Raw genomic sequence first — 20,593 nt, forward strand, 5'->3', positions numbered from 1 at the left:
AAGGGAACACTTGGAGGAAACGCACAATCACAGTGAGAATTTGCGAAGTCCACACAGGCTTTGTAAACATATCTTAGAACATAGAAACATCAAACATAGAAAAACTACAGCATATTACAGGCCCTTCGGCCCACAATGTTATGCCGACCATGTAACCTTCTCTAGAAGCTGCATAGAATTTCTCTACTGCATAGCCCTCTATTTTCCTAAGCTCCATGTACCTATCCAAGAGTATCTTAAAAGACCCTATTGTATCTGCCTCTACCACCTTCCCAGCCAGTGCATTCCATGCACCCACCACTCTCTGTGTGGAAAAACTCACCTCTGACATCCCCCTTGTACCTACTTCCAGGCACCTTAAAACTATGCCTCCTCATGTTAGCCATTTCAGCCCTGGGAAAGAGCCTCTGGCTATCCACACGATCAATTTATCAGAATTTCTTAAAAACTAGACAAATGTTATATTCCATAATGCGCTACGTCTCCGATTCTCCAGACTTATATCTGGTTTGGTGTGAAACAGTATTATTGTTACTTTTGTACTGATGTGTTCTTCACTTGCCTGAAAGTAGCTGTCCAACCATGTTCCAAAGGATCAGTCTGCTGTCTCAATATTTATTACAGTATTGTATTTTAACTCCACTAAAATCATACTTACTTATTTCGTTATTAGTCCAAGGTAGGCTCTTCAGCCCAATGGGTCTTTGCTAATAAATACAATAAATGCCATAAATACAACCCATCAATCCCACTCCGATTGTTTGCCTATAGTCGCAGTGCGATCGCTCGAGTTGAGTATGATGTTCTCCCAAGGGGTTACTCCCTTCATGGAGAACATCTGTGCACGACTTTATGTGATATGGGGAGGCTGATGCACGGGCCGTCAACAGACAGTCCTTGACGAATCGGGGTCAGGGTCCAGTGACATGGCATCCAAGATGACTGGGAACCCTGCGTTGCTGCAGACTTCCTCCGATTTCACTGCTGTTGTGATGTGCTGTCAACTTCCGTCAGCACCACCATTCACCTATAATCTTTCTCAATCAATTATTAACTACTCCTTGATTCCTTTAACATTTGCCTACTCTAGATATAACCTGTATCTGTCAAATAAGCTACCGGTACATCCTCAGTGCAAAGCCTATCAAAAACTTCTAATCTTTGTGTCATCAGAATAGTTCTATTACTACCAAAAGCATTCCTTCTCTTATTATTTATAACCAATGTGATTGGCTCCTTCCACTGTACTGCTGACCGTTAGCCTTCAAAATAGTGTTAATTCATTATTTACTTAGCGACACAGCACAGTAACAGAATCTTCTGGCCCAACGAGTCCATGCCACCCAATTACGTCCATACAACCAATTAACCTACTAACCCGTATCTTAGAGACAGCAGTAGAATATAACATTCTACTAATCGCTATCTTCCATGTCACCTCAGCTTGAAACTTTCTACTTACTGGCACTTGCTTTCGATTGCCAAATCAGTCATTAATTCAAAGAGAATGGAACTTCTTTAAAAGTAATTAAGAGGCCCCCAGGATAGCATAAATCATTAAACTGAATTATTTCTTTGAAGAACCCCTTGATTTTTTAGTGAGATAATGGCTTGGAAAATCTCATTAACAATTATTTTTGGTTCTTGATAGCTTCCAGTACAATGCTTTTGAGCCACTGCATCATATTAACATTAGAACAAATGGCCCCTAATCTTTTGGTTTAAGTGTCATTTTTTGTTTGAATGTTGAATCAATGTTTATTATTCTATAATGTTCCTTGCTTTTACAGAACTCCTAAAATATTAACCAAGGCCATTCAAAATTCCTCATTGATTTCTTCGGGAAATCTTTCTGAAAGCCTGATTGCTTTTAGTTCTTGTTTTTAGAGCTCTAATTCTGAAAGGTTATTCCTCAATTCGTATAAAATACTTAACAATTTACTACTACTTGCTATGCATATTTGATCACAAATAAGCAAGAACATCCATCCCATTTTATTACCTTTCTGGAAATAAACTACATTTCCTCATCCCTTAATCTAGTTATCGTGATTTTTGTCTCTTTTCACTACCTGAAGCCCACTCTGTATGTTGACCATTGGGCCCCAAATTATCTTTGCTTAGTTTGTTGCAATACCCTTGTTTAGTTACCATGCTTTTCTTCGTAATGTTGAGAAATTGCCTCTCGTTCATGTTTACTTTATTATATCAGTTTCTGGTCACCTTTCTCAAGGCTGGTATTTGTCCGGTGTAGTGTTTGAAAAATGAGAGTTTTACATTTATATGGCATCCTTCATATCCTTCTCAGCATGCCATAGTGTGCTTCACAGTTATTTGAGCGCTTTCATGTGTAAACATGTGTAGAAAAAGTGGGAATCAAATTACGTACAGGAGGACTTTGAATAGTTTATTTATTTATTTATTAAGATACTGCAAGGAATGGTCCCTTTCGACCCTTCAAGCCACGCGACCGAGCAATCCCCTGATTTAATCTGAGCCTAATCGCAAAACAACTTACAATGACCAATTAACCTACCAACCATATGTCTTTGGACTTGAGAGGAAACCCACACGGACATGGGGAGGATGTCCAAACTCTTTACAGGCAACAGCGGGAATTGAACCTGGGTCGCCTGTACTGTAAAGCGTTGTGCTAACCATTATGCAACCGTGTCCCCCTTATCAGCGCACATTATCGTAACTCTGTTCTCGGAGTGGGACTTGAACTTGTGAGTGTTATATGGCTGATACAAGTGTAATGGAATAAAGATTGTAATACATACTGTTTACTTCACTCCTAATTAAAAGTGCTTAATTGAGTCATCCAATATCAATAACCAATAGCACAATTGTGGCCACTGAAGATTTTGAATGGACTGAGGGGCCTGGACTATGTACACATATATTTGTGTGGTTGTGTTTTTACCAATATTCTATTTGTGCTTGTCCATGCAAGGACTGGGCCTCAGAGCTGCAGATTCGCCTAGCGGGAGTCGGGTGTGGGGACTCAAAGTCATTGTATTTTTACTGATACTCTATAAGGGTTTGGTGACTTGTATGTGCGAGGGCTAGGCATCAAGCCAGGGTGTCACGGTGGGTGGGTGGGCATCGGGACTCTTACAATGTGATTGTGATCTTGTGTGTGTTTACTGTGTGTGGTTGTTAGTAATGTATGTTTGCCCCTTGACCCCATGGTAATATTGCCTTGGTTTGGCTGTATTCATGAGTTTTCGTGTATGGTTGAGTGACAATTAAACTTGAGCTGAAATGAATTGATTCAGTATTTTACCTAACACTGATGGTCATTGTAGCAATTGAAAAGACTTTCAAGTGGCTATGAAAATAGAGAAAAAAGTAAAATAATGAGCTTCAAAGCCAAAGCTTATCAGAAACACTACACGTGAGCTGTAGGGGAGAGAATGTTTCAAATGAAGGAGAGGTTCAGCTCAGTCTTGCTTTATCTAAAGCAAGTGACAGAAATTAATTAGCATTGTGCAGAAGAAGAAAACCCTTTCCTGGTTTAATTACTGTATATTTAAGTTCTGCAATATGACTTTTTAAGCCAAATTTATTGTCAAGTGATTTATACAATGCTGCACAATGTTTATTTAGTTTCAGAAATTTGGTATTTTGCCCCAGGGAAACACAAAGCACTAATATTTAAACATGATAATAAACTGACAAGTTGCACAGTGAAAGCAGCCTTCCTTTTCTAAAGATCATTGTATGAATCATGCTAAAAACCAGTTAATGTTTATGCGTTTTTTTTACACATGCTGCGTTGATCTGAGCTTTCCAGTGAGTTGTTCACCGCTTCGTCTCATTAGTGACATCCTTGGTCAGAAGGGCTTTGTTAATTACAATCCGAGCACAATGGTAATGCTTTTTGCAAGTGATGGCTCATATGAGCTCAGGGTTGGCGGAAGCTCTAAGTTATTGTGTCGGCATAGCTGGAGGGAAAGTGTGAGCACATGTTAGGAAGCTGATGACAGAACTCTGTGGAATAGCATCTGTGCTGATTGTTCCTCCTAGTGTGCCATCCTCACGATAATGGAAGCCAATTTATATTCAAAATAGATATATAATCTAAGATGCAAATTATTGCTCAGTAAAAGCACCAAAATTTTCCATATTGATTCATCAAAACAGACCTTGACTCATGTTTCTAATGAAATAATTGAAAATAGGTGGTATTTCTTTTAGTGTCTGATAATTATTTGTGTTCTTTTTTATTTCTTTACACTTTTCTGTTTTATTCTATTGTTATAAGAAGACTTTTGAAAAGACCTCTTGTACAAAAAGCTAGACTCTTGACCTTGCACTCTATCTTGTCATGGCCTTGTACCTTACTGTCTGCCTGCGCTATATGTTCTCTGTGACTGTAACACATTATTCTGCATTCTGTATGCCCTTTCCTTGTACTACCTTGTTTTACTGATGGCGTGCCTTGGTAAATATTACCATAATAAACCAAATGCTGGCGGAACTCAGCAGGACAGGCAGCATCTATGGAAAAGAGGACTTCTCCTCTTTCTTTCCAGTCCTGCTGAATGGTCTCGCCCTGAAGCGGCAGCTGTTTACTCTTGTCCTGCTGAGTTCCTCCGGCATTTTGTGTGTGTTGCTTGGATTTCTAGCATCGACAGATCCTTTCGTGTTTCTGGCAATGATAAACCAAGATGCCAATTAACCAATTTTCTAAAACCAGGCTGAAGGCCTTGACTCCTTGTTCAACATTTACCTCCCTGTCAGATGAAGTTATTAACCTGAGTCACTGAGTGTGCTTGTCCTGCACTCAACTTTAACCGACATCTGAACATGTCTGTGTACCTCATCCAAAAACATACTGGTGGTAAAGTGGGAGTGTTGGCCAGTCATTTAAATATGCAATCCTTCCTTTAACTTGGGCCACTACAGCCAGTCATAATGCCTCAATTTAAAATAACCTGTTTCAGCATAGAAAAGAGTTCAAATATAGAACAGCTCACTTGAGGAATCTTCATTTGCTGAAACTTCTTTCACAAACCTTACAGGGTTACTATATAGTCCGTGAATATGTGTTACACCATTATTTTCCTTCATATCTTTCCCCTTGTGCATGCTTTGAACTTGTGATATCATTCTGGAGGAATGTTGTATCATTTTTTAATGTATGCATTTCTAAATGACAATAAATGGAAACTGAACTGAATTGAACTTGTCTCTGTAACCAGTACTTTTCTTGGTTTTAAATTGCAGTTTGCATTTCCAGACCCCACCCCACAAGCATTCACAATCCAGCCAGTGAAGGCAAAATGGAGTGACGGTGCCATCCACGTGCTGTTGTTCGACGTCAGCACCATTTGCGAACAGCTGCTCTCGTATCAAGAAAAGGAACAGAAGTTGCAAAGTACTGTCCAAAGCCATGAGATGTTAAAGAGGCCAGCTAGCGTCGACTGTAAGAAACCACCAATGTCTTTAAAAAGAAACAAGGCACCGACAAATCTCTGTCAGACGAATAGTTTGGTAAAAGATTTGGTCCGTGAGCATTTCTATTACAATGAGCACAATGCAGGTGGATTTGGGAGGGAAGGAGCTGGAATTAGCAAACACAAAACAAAACCCAAAGGCACTAAAAAGGCTACAGTATCAGCAGTGAAAAAAATGGATGTTAATGTGGCCACAGACGCAGCCAAGTTACTAATTTCCTGTCTCTTTCCCTGGGGTGTGGATAGGGATCTAGATGAACTCTGCATTAAGCATCTGGGGATGTTTCAGCCTCGCTGTCCAGTGTCCTTTGGCCTTTTGTCACAGGATGATTATTTGTCTCTCCTTTTACCGGGATGGTATGAATTCAATCAAGAGATGACAAAGGACCATGTATTCTGCAGCAAGATATCAAATAAAGTTCTGGACCTTGCAAAACAAGTCTCAAATATTACCCAAGCTTGTACTGTTTCTATGGCGGAAACCTTGAATGATGATGCAGATGGAAACTTTCAGTCAGAAATGACATCTTATTTATTATCTGTCATCTTGTTAGTCAACCTACAGATGAGAATGCCTTTCCCGTCCAAGGGGAATGAAATGCATAACATAGTGAGGTAAGAACAGTTGAGTTTAATCATTTAACTGTATGACAAAAGGCATTGAAATCTTACCATTTGCTTATCATAAATTGTATTAAATATCAAACATCTATGTGTGGTCTAGCTAACAGATAAGAACTCCATTAGAAAATGCTGTGACTTAACCCTTTCAAGTTCCTTTTATTGCTTAGTGATTACTGGTATAAGTACAAATATTGATTTCATTAAAAATGAGAGGAGTGTGTTCTCTTGAAAATAATCCACTTCAACCAAAATAATGCAGAGGAGTGTTAATACGTTTTAGGCAAACTAGATTCCATGCTAATCTCAATAAGTATAATTCTATATTAATCGCCTTCAAGTCAGACATTAGCCTATAGTTGTCCATCAATAAAATTCTGCACTGGATAAATCTTCCTCAGCTATTTTAATCAAAATACACATAAGATCACAGGGATTTTATGCAACTTAGATTTTCATGGCTTCTTCAAATGTAGTCAATCATGACTATTTTTTCTGAAGAAAGGTTACATTTGCTTAAACTAAAACTAATAAATATTCAAAAACACAGCATTTAAAAAGTGTTGCAAGGAATCAGTGAATAAATGCTTCATGCCATTGCACCTCATGATGTGTTCAAACAGGCATGTCTGTTTTCCAATACTAATTCTTCATCTGTATCTTGAATTATAAACACTATCTCACTCCCTCAAGTGAGTATGTTCTGCTGGGGTGCATGGTCCTGCATGTCATCCTTCAATCTGTTTCAAATCAACCAGGATAAGAAATTGCTTTTCTGTCAGAAATCAGCATGGGCTCCCTGAAATGGCCTTGTTGGACATTCTGTTTATGTGGGTCTGCCTTTGTTAGTTCTGTAACTTTGTGACACAGCACATTTGTAATGGGTATTTTTCTTCATCAACGGCCTAACGGTGGTCACTATGGTTTCCACCTAATTTAGCCTCTTGTCAGTATTGTGTGCTACCACAATTGAGGTTGCCATCTACTTCCATCCATTTTCACAGGGCTCTGTTCTTTACCTTGTTTGGTGATCTGTTCACCTAGCTTCTTGGACAATATAATACTGTTTGAAGTTTACCAGTTTAGCATTAACATTGATGAGTATGTATGCCAACATAAGTATCTTTAAAGTTTTCTCTCTATTTGTATAATGTTGTTTCCAGGAGTATTTTTTGCAGTCTCTGCATCTTTCAAACTGACCTTTAATTTTGTAAGCTAGCCTTCACCTTCTTATCTCCATTGGTGCAGTCACTATTGGCAGTACTAATTGTTACCCATTATACATGACCTGTGAATTCCCTACCGCACCCGAATAGGACTTGAGACTAATTGTGCTGTTTTTCATAAGTAGGTGGATGGGTTTTCTCCTATAGAGGTCTCTACCCAAAATCTCCTACCATGTCTATATTTATTTGCACGTATTGCTTGTTTATCTACACTTTTAGTGACCTGATGCTGCTTCTTCCCATTCCCATCACCAGTGATGATGTCATATTAACCAATTTCCCCCGGGATCAATAAAATATGACTATGACTATAACAAATCTACTCCTGCCCTACGAGAATAAACCCGATTGTTATGCAGACTCATGATCTATATGTTTCTGTTGGACAAACCTTCTCTCTACAAGGAGATTGCACATGTAGAGCTGCTTTGATTCATTGTTTTGGATTTGGTTTTAAGTGCCTTTGCTCTACAGTAGCCACTTTATTATGTACACCTTTACACCTGCTCATTAACGCAAATATCTAATCAGGCTATCATGTGGCAGCAACTCGGTGCATAAAGGCATGCAGACATGTTCAAGAGGATCATTTGTTGTGCAGGCCAAACATCAGAATGAGGAAGAAATGTGAGCGAAGTGATTTTGACTGTAGAATGATTGTTGGTGCCAGATGGAGTAGTTTGAGTATCTCAGAAACTGCTGATTCCCTGGGATTTTCATGCAAAACAGTCTCTAGTGTGTACAGAAAATGGTGTGGGAAAACAAAAAAAAAATCCAGAAAGCCACAGTTCTATGGGCAAAAATGTCCTGAGAGAGATGTCAGAGGAGAATGGCCAGACTGGTTCAGGCTGACAGGAAGGTGACAGAAACTCAAGTAACCATGTGTTACAACAGTGGTGTGCAGAAAAGCATTCCTGAATGCACAACCCATCAAAACTTGAAGTGAATAGGCTACAGAAGCAGGAGTTCCAAGGTGTACCTAATAAAGTGGCCACTGAAGGTATATACCCTGTTAACACAGATTACATTTCCCTTTTTATAAAGAAATGAACCTGCAGTGAATGGTTGCTGTTACATCTGCAACAAGAATTCACACTATTTATGCACATGCAATCTGCTCTGATTCAAAAAGGGAGCATTCACTTCCTTCTCATTATAACCACTGTCGTGTTTGTGCCTGGTGATGGATGAAATTCCCTGACAAATTTCCCTGCCATTTCCATTGAGGTTGTAATATTGAAACCAGGTTGAATGCAGGGTTCTGTAGAGCTTCATAACTTGGTCTGAATCTGTTTGTCATTTAAGCCACACACAAATATAGTTGACAGCACATTTTTCAAGAATACACCCAAGCTACATTGTCAGTATAAAGCTTTTAATCCAACAATATGGTTGCTGATTGCTTCTTTCATCTTTATGCCAAATAAGCAACTTCCTGCTGTATCAAATGGCTGCATTTTGAAATAATACTCCATTTTCTGATTTACCTCTGTGAATGAAACATTACCACCTTCCTTTGGAGCTACCAAATTGGTGAGCGTGCAATGAGTCTCAGGGCTAATTTCCCTCCATCCAATAGGCCCTTTGAACTCCCTTGAGACTGAATTCAGTGCCTGTATATTTTCTGTGAGATCCTCTGTATCCTCTATTTCCAAAATATTTTCAACGGTACAAACATTTCTATTCTCTCAATATATTGTGTGAGGGACTCATGCATTCTATTGTACACTCCAAAGCTATCTATATATTCTGTGTGAATTTCGGTTAGCATTTCAATTCATTTAAGTAATGAAATTGCTGCACAATGCAATTTATTGATGATGTTACTTTTCTCGCAAAAACTATAAAAATGAAATACAGAATTTAAAAACATAAAAATAATGAAAATTATATTCAAACATCAATTTAAATCAATTGCAAACAATTAAGAATAATGCTGGAAGCGCATATGATTTTGATAGGACTTTTTAAAAAAAATTTTCCCTCTTCTCTCCCATTGCGGCTTGGTCCTGATCAATAAGCTTATGAATCCTGCACAGGATCTGCGAGCGCGTTGCCCAGCTAGGGAACCTCAGCAAGACCTTGCTCCTTTTCTGAGAGATGCAGGGAGCAGCAGCCAGCTGCAGCCAGGAAATGGCTGGTGGAACTCTAACAGTTGTATGAGGAGCTTCAGGTGCACATGGAGAGTCCTGAAACCTTCAGGCACCTGCCACCGCAAAATATAGGAACTCCCAAGCAGAACTGCCTGCATTTACAAGAAAAAAAATCCATGCCAGTTTGCCCATACTTTTAATAATGTAACTGGTTAATCTGAAAACATAACTATGATTTCAAGGCTAATTATTCAAAGCACTAAAATGAATTGGTATGCAGAACAGAGAAAAGTCAGATTCAAACTATATAAACAGTAACTTCTGCATAAAAGCACATCCTGGAACATTAAATATTCACCTTTAGCCAGACCATGACAGAAAATCCATACATGTATCTGTAGGCTAGAAGCCTTATGAGTGACTGATAATTTAATAGCCATTTATAACTTTAACATAAATAGTGTCTTTCCAAGAAAATTATGTTGAATCATCTAATTAAGGGGAAATTTAATATTTGATAGTGTTATTTCTAATGGGCTGAGTCTGAGTCAACAAACCAGGCTGATGCCTTAGCAACAGCCATCTTATGGATTCTGTAGTGTTTGCTATCTGATAGACTGGAAGCTCAAGGCTGCTAGGTAATCTGAAAATAAACATTGCCTCTGTATTTGATAGCAATGTGCAAAGCTGTTGGAGGTACCAATCAATTTTTGTGTGGCATTGAAAATTTCAATGATTCTTGTCAGCAGATATTCTATTAAACTGCATCAGTTCCCATTTCTTTTGTGCTACTGTGCTGTAGTTAATATCTTGGTACTGTACTTGGCATCTAATGTACATGCAAAATTGTCAGGCTTCAGATTAATGCAATTTACTCTAGCCCAAATCTCTATGATAGTTGGAAAAGATCCATTTACCTCTTGTGCTGACTCGCATTTTTAAATTAATTCTAGCATGCACCAAATATCCCTCTCGTCATTATTAAAGTTGAAGTTTCAAACCATTCTCGTCAAACATTAGAATTGTTTTAAGAGAATTATGTGTGCATGCTGGATGGTTAGAGTTTTGGGTGGAGGGTGATGGAAAGGTGCTGACAATCCCCAAACACCCAGAGAATAAGCACAAGGTCATAGGTTAAGGGTGAAAGGTGAAATATTTAAGAGGAACCTGAGGAGGAACTTCTTTGCTCTGAGGGTGATGTGAGTGTGGAATAAGCTGCTGGTGGATTCGATTTCAACATTTGAGAGAAATTTGGATAAGAACTTTGATGGGAGGGGTATGGAGGGCTATGGTCCAGGTGCAGGTCAATGGGACTAGGCCAAATAATAGTTCAGCATGGAGTGGATGGGCCAAATGGCCTGTTTCTATGACGTAGTGTTATATGACTCTAAGAACATTAAAAAAAAGGATCAGGGGTAGGCTATGTAACACCTTGAGTCTATGCCATCATTTATCAAGATCATAACGGATCTTCTAACAGATCTTATTTACTAAGGAAACTGGCATGAAGTCTATGGAATGAAGGGAAACAAATAGTGAGATCATGGAAACTGTACAGATTGAAAAGGAGGAGGTGCTTGCTGTCTTGAGGAAAATTAAAGTGGATAAATCCCCCGGACCTGATAGGGTGTTCCCTCAGACCTTGAAGGAGACTAGTGTTGAAATTGCAGGGGCCCTGGCAGAAATATTTAAAATGTCGCTGTCTACAGGTGAGGTGCTGGAGGATTGGAGAGTGGCTCATGTTGTTCCGTTGTTTAAAAAAGGATCAAAAAGTAATCCGGGAAATTATAGGCTGGTAAATTTAACATCAGTAGTAGGTAAGTTATTGGAGGGAGTACCAAGAGACAGAATCTACAAGCATTTGGATAGACAGGGACTTATTAGGGAGATTCAACATGGCTTTGTGCGTGGTAGGTCATGTTTGACCAATCTATTGGAGTTTTTCGAGGAGGTTACCAGGCAAGTGGATGAAGGGAAGGCAGTGGATATTGTCTATATAGACTTCAGTAAGGCCTTTGACAAGGTCCCGCATGGGAGGTTAGTTAGGAAAATTCAGTCGCTAGGTATACATGGAGAGGTGGTAAATTGGATCAGACATTGGCTCAATGGAAGAAGCCAAAGAGTGGTAGTAGAGAATTGCTTCTCTGAGTGGAGGCCTGTGACTAGTGGTGTGCCACAGGGATCAGTGCTGGGTCCATTGTTATTTGTTATCTATATCAATGATCTGGATGATAACGTGATAAATTGGATCAGCAAATTTGCTGATGATACAAAGATTGGAGGTGTAGTAGACTGTGAGGAAGGTTTTCAGAGCCTGCAGAGGGACTTGGACCAGCTGGAAAAATGGGCTGAAAAATGGCAGATGGAGTTTAATACAGACAAGTGTGAGGTATTGCATGTTGGAAGGACAAACCAAGGTAGAACATACAGGGTTAATGGTAAGGCACTGAGGAGTGCAGTAGAACAGAGGGATCTGGGAATACAGATACAAAATTCCCTAAAGATGGCGTCACAGGTAGATAGGGTTGTAAAGAGAGCTTTTGGTACATTGGCCTTTATTAATCAAAGTATTGAGTATAAGAGCTGGAATGTTATGATGAGGTTGTGTAAGGCATTGGTGAGGCCGAATCTGGAGTATTGTGCTCAGTTTTGGTCACCAAATTACAGGAAGGATATAAATAAAGTTGAAAGAGTGCAGAGAAGGTTTACAAGGATGTTGCCGGGACTTGAGAAACTCAGTTACAGAGAAAGGTTGAATAGGTTAGGACTTTATTCCCTGGAGCGTAGAAGAATGAGGAAAGATTTGATAGAGGTATATAAAATTATGATGGGTATAGATAGAGTGAATGCAAGCAGGCTTTTTCCACTGAGGCAAGGGGAGAAAAAAACCAGAGGACATGGGTTAAGGGTGAGGGGGGAAAAGTTTAAAGGGAACATTAGGGGGGGGCTTCTTCACACAGAGAGTGGTGGGAGTATGGAATGAGCTGCCAGACGAGGTGATAAATGCGGGTTCTTTTTTAATATTTAAGAATAAATTGGACAGATACATGGATGGGAGGTGTATGGAGGGATATGGTCCGTGTGCAGGTCAGTGGGACTAGGCAGAAAATGGTTCGGCACAGCCAAGAAGGGCCAAAAGGCCTGTTTCTGTTCTGTAGTTTTCCTATGGTTTCTGTTTTGGTGTTATTTTCCAAAACTATCCCAGAGTCCGTTAATGTCACATACTGCTCATTACACTGAGATAATTATGGTTATCTCAGGATCAAGGATAAGTTACATCTATTCCAGTTGTTTAAGTTCTGGGACAATGGATTCCGATGTAGATGGGATAGGAGGTGCCTGGTGGGATGGGCGGTGAGCATAACAAAGTACTCCTTCTATCATTAACGTTGGGTTTGAACCTTCATAATTCTCAAAGTGCTTGTTGCTAAGACAACCCGATCTATTGGTTCATGCACAGACCTTCAGTAACAAAGGCCTAATATCAAATTCCTCTCAAAAAAATTGTGATTTGAGCATTTTATTGGAAATACTTGCATAAAATATAGAATTGTTAATGAAATTCATAAGCTTTTGATTTGCTGATACATGTATAGATTTTCTGTACATTCATCACCAGTGAACCTGCCGCAGGTTTCTAACAACTAGGTGCCACGTTGCTGATTTGAAAATGCAGCTGGTAGTTTTGCCAGGATTTAACACCTGTAACACAAATGTAATTCTGAACCAGTGCATTAGGACTTTCAGATTAATCATCTAAGACTGTTCCTTTACTACAGCTCATGAGGGTTTCCCCCACAGTCCAAAGATATACTGGTCGGTAGGTTAATTAGTCATTACAAATTGTCCCGTGATTAGGCTAGGATTGAATCTTGGGATTGCTGGGCAGCGTGGCACAAAGGGCCGAGGGTCTACACTGCGCTGTATCTCAATAAATAAATAAACAAACAAACACATAATTTGAAAACTTGTTCCCTCAATCTTGCTATTGTAAGAGACTGTACTGTGCCTTGTGAAAAGAAACTGATCATTATTTGTTTTGTGGTATTTGCTTTCAATATTCCAGACTTGTCAGCTCACTCTCATGATGATTGTGCAAGGATCTAGAAAGAAGATCTGGCCTGCACACTGTGTCAGAGAGAGAGATTCTGCTTTAAGGGCAAAGGTTCCACCTCTGTCTTGACACTTTTGGTAGATGGACTATGGGTGACTCCTAAAACTAATACATTTCAACAGCTACGTTTCCCCGCCCACTTACATTGCACTAAGCCCGTGAATAGAAGTAGTCAAGTAAATTGTGCTTCCTTAGGTCGGACCCTGACGATGACTTCAAAGAAAAAGCTATTTGTTCAATTTCATGCTGAAACATGGAATAGTCATTTTTATTTAGTGATGGGGTGATAAAACACATGGAATATAAAAGACTTGAGAAAAATTGAAGATATCATGGAATGGTAGAATTTCTGTTTGTATGAATTGAGTACAATCTGAGTGTTAGCTGTTTTCTGTAACTCTGTCTTACTAATATTAATAATCTTTAGTAGATTATATTACTTAAGATGTGAGCTTGCATTGGTGTTGAAAGTTGTATATATGGAAACAGGTGGACAACTTTACCTGAAACAAAGAAATCTCTTGTGTTGTGTCCTCAAAATGTGCAATAGTACATGTAGATCTTCTTTGGTAAACCAGCAATACATTGCTATTCTGCAGACAACAGAAAGTGGAATGCCTGCGTGGTAAAGGAGCGGATGCATCACACCTGTCCGTCTCTCCATTTACAGGAGAAGCGTCCCAAAGTAAGTGCAAATCCAAAAAACCGAGATGGCTAAAGAAACCAAGCTTATGCAGAAAAAAATGTGGTCATTATCCTTTGGAGAAAAGTACTAAATTGATGTGAACAAAATCTTTGAACCATTTTTCAACATTTATATCTTATTTTCTTAGTAAAGTCAAACAACATAATAAACCATGACTACATCAACTGGGTCATAAGGTTTTCATTGCTGTTAATAATATGCATTTTCATAGCATTATATTTTAGTAATGAACATGTGAAGGTTTTCTCTATTCTAACCAAGGTATTTAATGCTTTAGCTCTGATTACACATAGTGGCATCTTTATTGCGTATCTCCCGTACCTAATAAGATGGCCACTGAGTGTATGTTTATGCTCCTTTGCTGCTGTAACCCATCCTCTTCAACGGTTGACATGTTGTGCATTCAGAGATGCTCTTTTGCACGCCACTGTTGTCACACATGGTTATTTCAGTTACTGTCGCCCTCCTGATGAACTAGTCTGGCCATTCCCCCCGACTTCTCTCAATAACAGGGCGCTTTTGCGCCTCAAAACTGCTGCTCACTGGATTTTTTTTTTGTTTTTCACACCATTCTCTATAAACTCTAAAGGCTGTTATGCATGATGAGCTTGGGAGATCAGCAGTTTCTGAGATACCTTTTCTGGCACCAACAATCATTTCATGATCAACGTCACTTAGATCACATTTATTCCCCACTCTAATGTTTGGTCTGACCAACAACAGAACCTCTTGACCATGTCTGCATGCTCTAATGCATTGAGTAGCTGCCACATGATTGGCTGATTAGATACTTGTATTAAGGAGCATACAGGTGTACTTAATAAATGAGTGGCCATTGAGTGCATGTCCCATGCTGCTACATATAGTCCCTGTTCAGAGAATTATCCAGTTCTATGCACCCTACTCCAACTCACACGTGAAGAATGGTCAGCTTGGGTAAGGTTTTGGTTGCAAAATGATGAGTGTTTCTTCTTCTGTCTCTCCTCTTCCTCTGGGAAAGGTATTTATGGTGGCAGGTGAGCAGAAGTATGTATAGGCAATGAGGAGCCTTGGATATCTAAGAACTTAGACAAACCTGCCTTTATTCCAGGAGGATTAGACTTTAAAAAATTAAGACATCTGCTCCAATTATATAAAGCCCTTGTGAGACCACACTTGGAATGTTGTGTACAAAACATGTCTTTTTCTTGGGAAGAATATACTTGTGATATAGTGAGTGCAGTGAAGTTTCACTAGATTGTTCCTTGGGAGGGTGAGTACTTTGTATGAATATAAGACCATATTCCCTTGAGTTTGGGAGAAGTGATCTTATTGATGCACATTAAATTCTTGACTGGAAGAATCAGGTTGGTACTGGACCCCAAGAAAGGGGGTTTGTTCAGTCCCTCTGAGATGGATTCTTAGAACAGCTTGTACTGGAGCCTACCAGAGAGAAGGCAATTCTAGATTTAGTGTTGTGTAATGAACCGGATTTGATCAGGGACCTTGAGGTAAAGGAGCCATTAGGAGGTAGTGACCATAATATGATAAGTTTTAATCTACAAATTGAGAGGGAGAAGGGAAAATCGGAAGTGTCAGTATTACAGTTGAACAAAGGGAAATATGGTGCTATGAGGGAGGAGCTGGCCAAAGTTCAATGGAACAATACCCTAGCAGGGATGTCAGTGGAACAACAATGGCAGGTATTTCTGGGAAAAATGCAGAAGGTGCAGGATCAGTTCATTCCAAAGAAGAAGAAAGATCCTAAGGGGAGTAAGGGGAGGCCGTGGTTGACAAGGGAAGTAAAGGACAGTATAAAAATAAAAGAGAAGTATAACATAGCAAAGATGAGTGGGAAGCTGGAGGATTGGGAAACTTTTAAAGAGCAACAGAAGGTAACTAAAAAGGCAATACGCGGAGAAAAAATGAGGTACGAAGGTAAACTAGCCAAGAATATAAAGGAGGATAGTTAAAGCTTGTTTAGGTATGTGAAAAGGAAAAAAATAGTTAAGACCAAAATTGGGCCCTTGAAGACAGAAATGCGTGAATTTATTATGGGGAACAAGGAAATGGCAGACGAGTTGAACAGGTACTTTGGATCTTTCTTCAGGAGGGTAATGGATGAACTGGAGGAAATTTATATTAGGCAGGAAATGGTGTTGGATAGACTGTTGGGTCTAGTCCCTGGGACCTGATGGTCTGCATCCCAGGGTACTTAAGGAGGTGGCTTTAGAAATCATGGATGCATTGGTAATCATTTTCCTATGTTCTATAGGTTCAGGATCAGTTCCTGTGGATTGGAGGGTGGCTAATGTTGTCCCACTTTTCAAGAAAGGAGGGAGAGAGAAAACAGGGAATTATAGACCGGTTAGCCTGACGTCAGTGGTGGGAAAGATACTGGAGTCAACTATAAAAGATGAAATTACAACACATCTGGATAGTAGTAACAGGATACGTCCTAGTCAGCATTGATTTATGCAGGGGAAATCGTGCTTGACTAATCTTTTGGAATTTTTTGAGGGTGTAACTATGAAAATGGACAGAAAGCCTTTGATAAAGTCCCATATAGGAAATTAGTGGGCAAAATTAGGGCACATGGTATTGGGGGCAGAGTACTGACACGGATTGAAAATTGGCTGGCTGACAGGAAACAAAGAGTAGCAATTAACGGGTCCCTTTCGGAATGGCAGGCGGTGACCAGTGGGGTACCGCAGAGTTCAGTGCTGGGACCGCAGCTGTTTACAATATACATTAATGATTTAGATGAAGGGATTAAAAGTAACATTAGCAAATTTGCAAATGACACAAAGCTGGGTGGCAGTGTGAAATGTGAGGAGGATGTTATGAGAATTCAGGGTGACTTGGACAGGCTGGGTGAGTGGGCGGATGCATGGCAGATGCAGTTTAATATGGATAAATGTGAGGTTATCCACCTTGGTGGTAAGAACAGGAAGGCAGATTATTATCTAAATGGAGTCAAGTTAGGAAAAGGGGAAGCACAATGAGATCTAGGTGTTCTTGTACATCAGTCACTGAAAGCAAGCATGCAGGTACAGCAGGCAGTGAAGAAAGCTAATGGCATGCTGGCCTTCATAACAAGGGGAATTGAGTATAGAAGCAAAGAGGTCCTTCTGCAGCTGTACAGGGCCCTGGTGAGACTACACCTGGAGTATTGTGTGCAGTTTCGGTCTCCAAATTTGAGGAAGGACATTCTTGCTATTGAGGGAGTGCAGCGTAGGTTCACAAGGTTAATTCCCAGGTTGGTGGGACTGTCATATGTTGAAAGATTGGAGCGACTGGGCTTGTATACACTGGAATTTAGAAGAATGAGAAGGGATCTGATTGAAACATATAAGATTATTAAGGGACTGGACACACTGGAGACAGGAAGCATGTTCCCGCTGATGGGTGAGTCCAGAACCAGAGGCCACAGTTTAAGAATAAGGGGTAGGCTATTTAGAATGGAGTTGAGGAAAAACTTTTTCACCCAAAGAGTGGTGGATATGTGGAATGCTCTGCCCCAGAAGGCAGTGGAGGCCAAGTCTCCAATCAAAGGTTATGGGGATAAGGCAGGAACTGGATACTGATTGTGGATGATCATTCATGATCACAGTGAATGGCGGTGCTGGCTCGAAGGGCCGAGTGGCCTACTCCTGTACCTATTGTCTATTGACTATTATCTATTGTCTATTGACTTGGTAGGTGCAAGAATGATTATTCCTCAGTTGGCACACGTAGAACCGTGGTTATGATCTCCAAGATAAGGGGTCAGTCATTCAAAGCAGAATTGAGAAGTTTCTTCACAGTGGATCTTTCTACCTAAGAAGGTCTCTGAATTTTTTTTTAAGGTACTAAGCACATGAAAGGATATGAGGTTAGTGCAGGAGAACAATATTGAGGGAAAAGATCTGGAATGAACTTATTGAATGACAAATCAAGCACAAAGAGATGGATGGCCTGATTTTTTTTCTTTAGTCCTGTGTTCTCATGTTAATATTTGTACTTGGACTTCTTGTTCTATTTCATCAATCTCTCTTCATATTTCTTCCTTATGAAGCATTCACTTAAATACATCCATACTATTTTCCAGATGGTATTTGCCACAGCTATGTCTAAGTTTCACATTCTGACTGTTCTTTATGTAAACAAAACTCTGCTGAGTTCTTCTTTGGATTAATGGTGCCAGGATACTTGTCACTGCTGACTTTACAGCTCTCACCCTCCAATATCTAGAATTATTTCTTGTATGCCATATTAGTCAAGATTTTTATGGACCACTATCTGTTAACTCTATCATGAGGATCTTAGTCATCAAAACTGAAGACTTCTGTAAGTGAGCACATCTGAATGGTGCCCTCCTTGAATAATTAGAACGGGGCCATCAGAACCGTTAGGCCAGCACCAGCTTTCTGCCGGGCTATTTCTGTTTTGGGAAAGTAGTGCAAAGCACTATAACTAACCATTAGAGTTCAGCTAGCACAGGTCGGATATCAGGCAAGAATCTTTGGACCCAAACTGCAGTCAAGACAAATAATATTACATAGAACATAGAACATAGAACATGACAGCACAGTACAGGCCCTTTGGCCCACCTTTGACCTTTTAATATACTCTAAAATCAGTGCAACCCTTCTCTCCCACGTAGCCCTCCATTGTTCTATCACCCAAATACCTATCAAAGAGTCACTTAAATTTCCTTAATATATTCTGCACAGGGTTAACATATGATGATTTTTGTGGATAATTTAAAGTGCATCATTGGGAAATATTAATATTCAGATACTTCTGAATTCCTTGAAATAATACTTGAAATTCCCTTTGATATAAATATAGCACAGGCTTTTATTAATTGAATTATTTCCAAATATCATAATTTCATTTTCCTGTTTCATAGATAGATCTTTCTGCCCATACTGGAGCTTAAGCAAAGAAGTAAGCTACGATGTCCTTGCCAATTTGATCACCAGCTGGCAATTCCAATCAGTAGAGGTAAGTCACTGCAGTCAACAGAAATCAAGTACATTTGCTGATTCTTTTTGGGTGTTCATTCACATGCAAATTAGTCAGCTCCATCATGGGCACTAGTGTCCGTAGTATCCAGGACATCTTCAAGGAGCAGTGTCTCAGAAAGGTGGTGTCTATCAATAAGGACCCCCACCACCTAGGACATGCTCTCTTCCCATTGCTACCATCAGGAAGGAGGTACAGAAGCCTGAAGGCACACACTGAATGCTTCAGGAACAGCTTCTTTCCCTCTGCCATCCGATTACTGAACGGACACTGAACCCGTGAACACTGCCTCACCACTTTTTTTATTTCTAATTTTGCACTCTTTACTTAATTTAACTATTACAGTAATGCACAGTTTTTTCTCTCTATTATCATGTATTGCGTTGTGCTGCTTCCGCAAAGTTAACGAATTTCGCGGCATATGCTGGTGATATTAATCCTGATTCTGATTCTGATGTCTGGCCCAACGCTTCTCACAGCTATTGGAAGCAACACAAGCCATGTTACTAGCAGAGGTTCAAAGGATTTTGGGAACTTTGACAAAGAAAACAGTCGACAGCCAACCTTTAATTGGAGTCCAGAATGGAAACGGTGAGCCAAAGACAGGGTCACAACTTGAACAAAGAGAACTGCAAGAGAAGAAGAAAAGTACCAGAGCAAACAGATCAGGTAGGTGAATATATGCAAGCTTTGATTTCCTTCCCTCTCCGTTCTAAATCTGATAGTGTTCAAGTTTTAATATTGAGCAATTATTCGTAAATAGCTTTATTTAAACCTGTAGGTATTTAAATCACTCTGCTTCCTTAGTGTGGTTCTTGCACTGTAACTTGGCCAGCCTGGTAGGCAGTTTATGAGAGGAGGGTGAGTAACTCGGTCACTGTAACAATGTGCATCGTTCATTTTAAAAAGTCTCATTGTATTGCTATGGTTCAGAAAAGAGAACAATTCAAATGATGGAAACCTAATTTCTGTGCAGCGGACAATGCAGAGCTATTGTAGTCCTTTTCAGTCAGCTTAATAACTATATTAAGAGCAAGAGGGTAGACATGGAAAGTATGAGACCCTCTGAGATCAAAGGGGTAATCTATGTGTGGAGCCAAGGAATGTGGATGAGGTCCCAAATGAATATTATTCAGCTGTATTCACCAAGGAGAGGGACAATAAGGGAGAGATATATTGGTAGTACGGAGCATGTCAGTATCAAGAGACAGAAGGTTTTAGACGTCTCAGAATGCATAAAGGTGCGTAAATCTATCTCGGAAAGTTATGACCAATAAAAGAGGAGATTGTCCTGGCCCTAATGGAGATTTTTGCATGTCTTCATGCAGGGTTTCAACCCAAAATGTGGATTCTTTCTCTTTCTCACTCCTTCCCACAGA

General features: G+C 39.7%; 1 protein-coding gene across 8 annotated transcripts in view; it reads left to right on the forward strand.

Moving 5' to 3' along the window:
* Nucleotides 1-20,593, forward strand: part of LOC134355682 (WD repeat-containing protein 72-like) — a 366,748-nt gene that overhangs the window by 205,085 nt on the left and 141,070 nt on the right. For 7 of the 8 annotated variants that reach the window (XM_063065955.1, XM_063065962.1, XM_063065960.1 and 4 more), the window contains exons 15-18: nt 5,236-6,080; nt 14,119-14,204; nt 19,099-19,193; nt 19,694-19,883. In XM_063065955.1, coding sequence (XP_062922025.1) covers nt 5,236-6,080; nt 14,119-14,204; nt 19,099-19,193; nt 19,694-19,883 — 1,216 coding nt within the window. Of the gene's footprint in view, nt 1-5,235; nt 6,081-14,118; nt 14,205-17,906; nt 17,976-19,098; nt 19,194-19,693; nt 19,884-20,593 lie in introns of those variants that run through there. The other variant, XM_063065961.1, reaches the window with a different exon arrangement.

The sequence above is a fragment of the Mobula hypostoma genome, chromosome 13, assembly GCF_963921235.1.
Source record: "Mobula hypostoma chromosome 13, sMobHyp1.1, whole genome shotgun sequence".
Lineage (NCBI taxonomy): Eukaryota > Metazoa > Chordata > Chondrichthyes > Myliobatiformes > Myliobatidae > Mobula > Mobula hypostoma.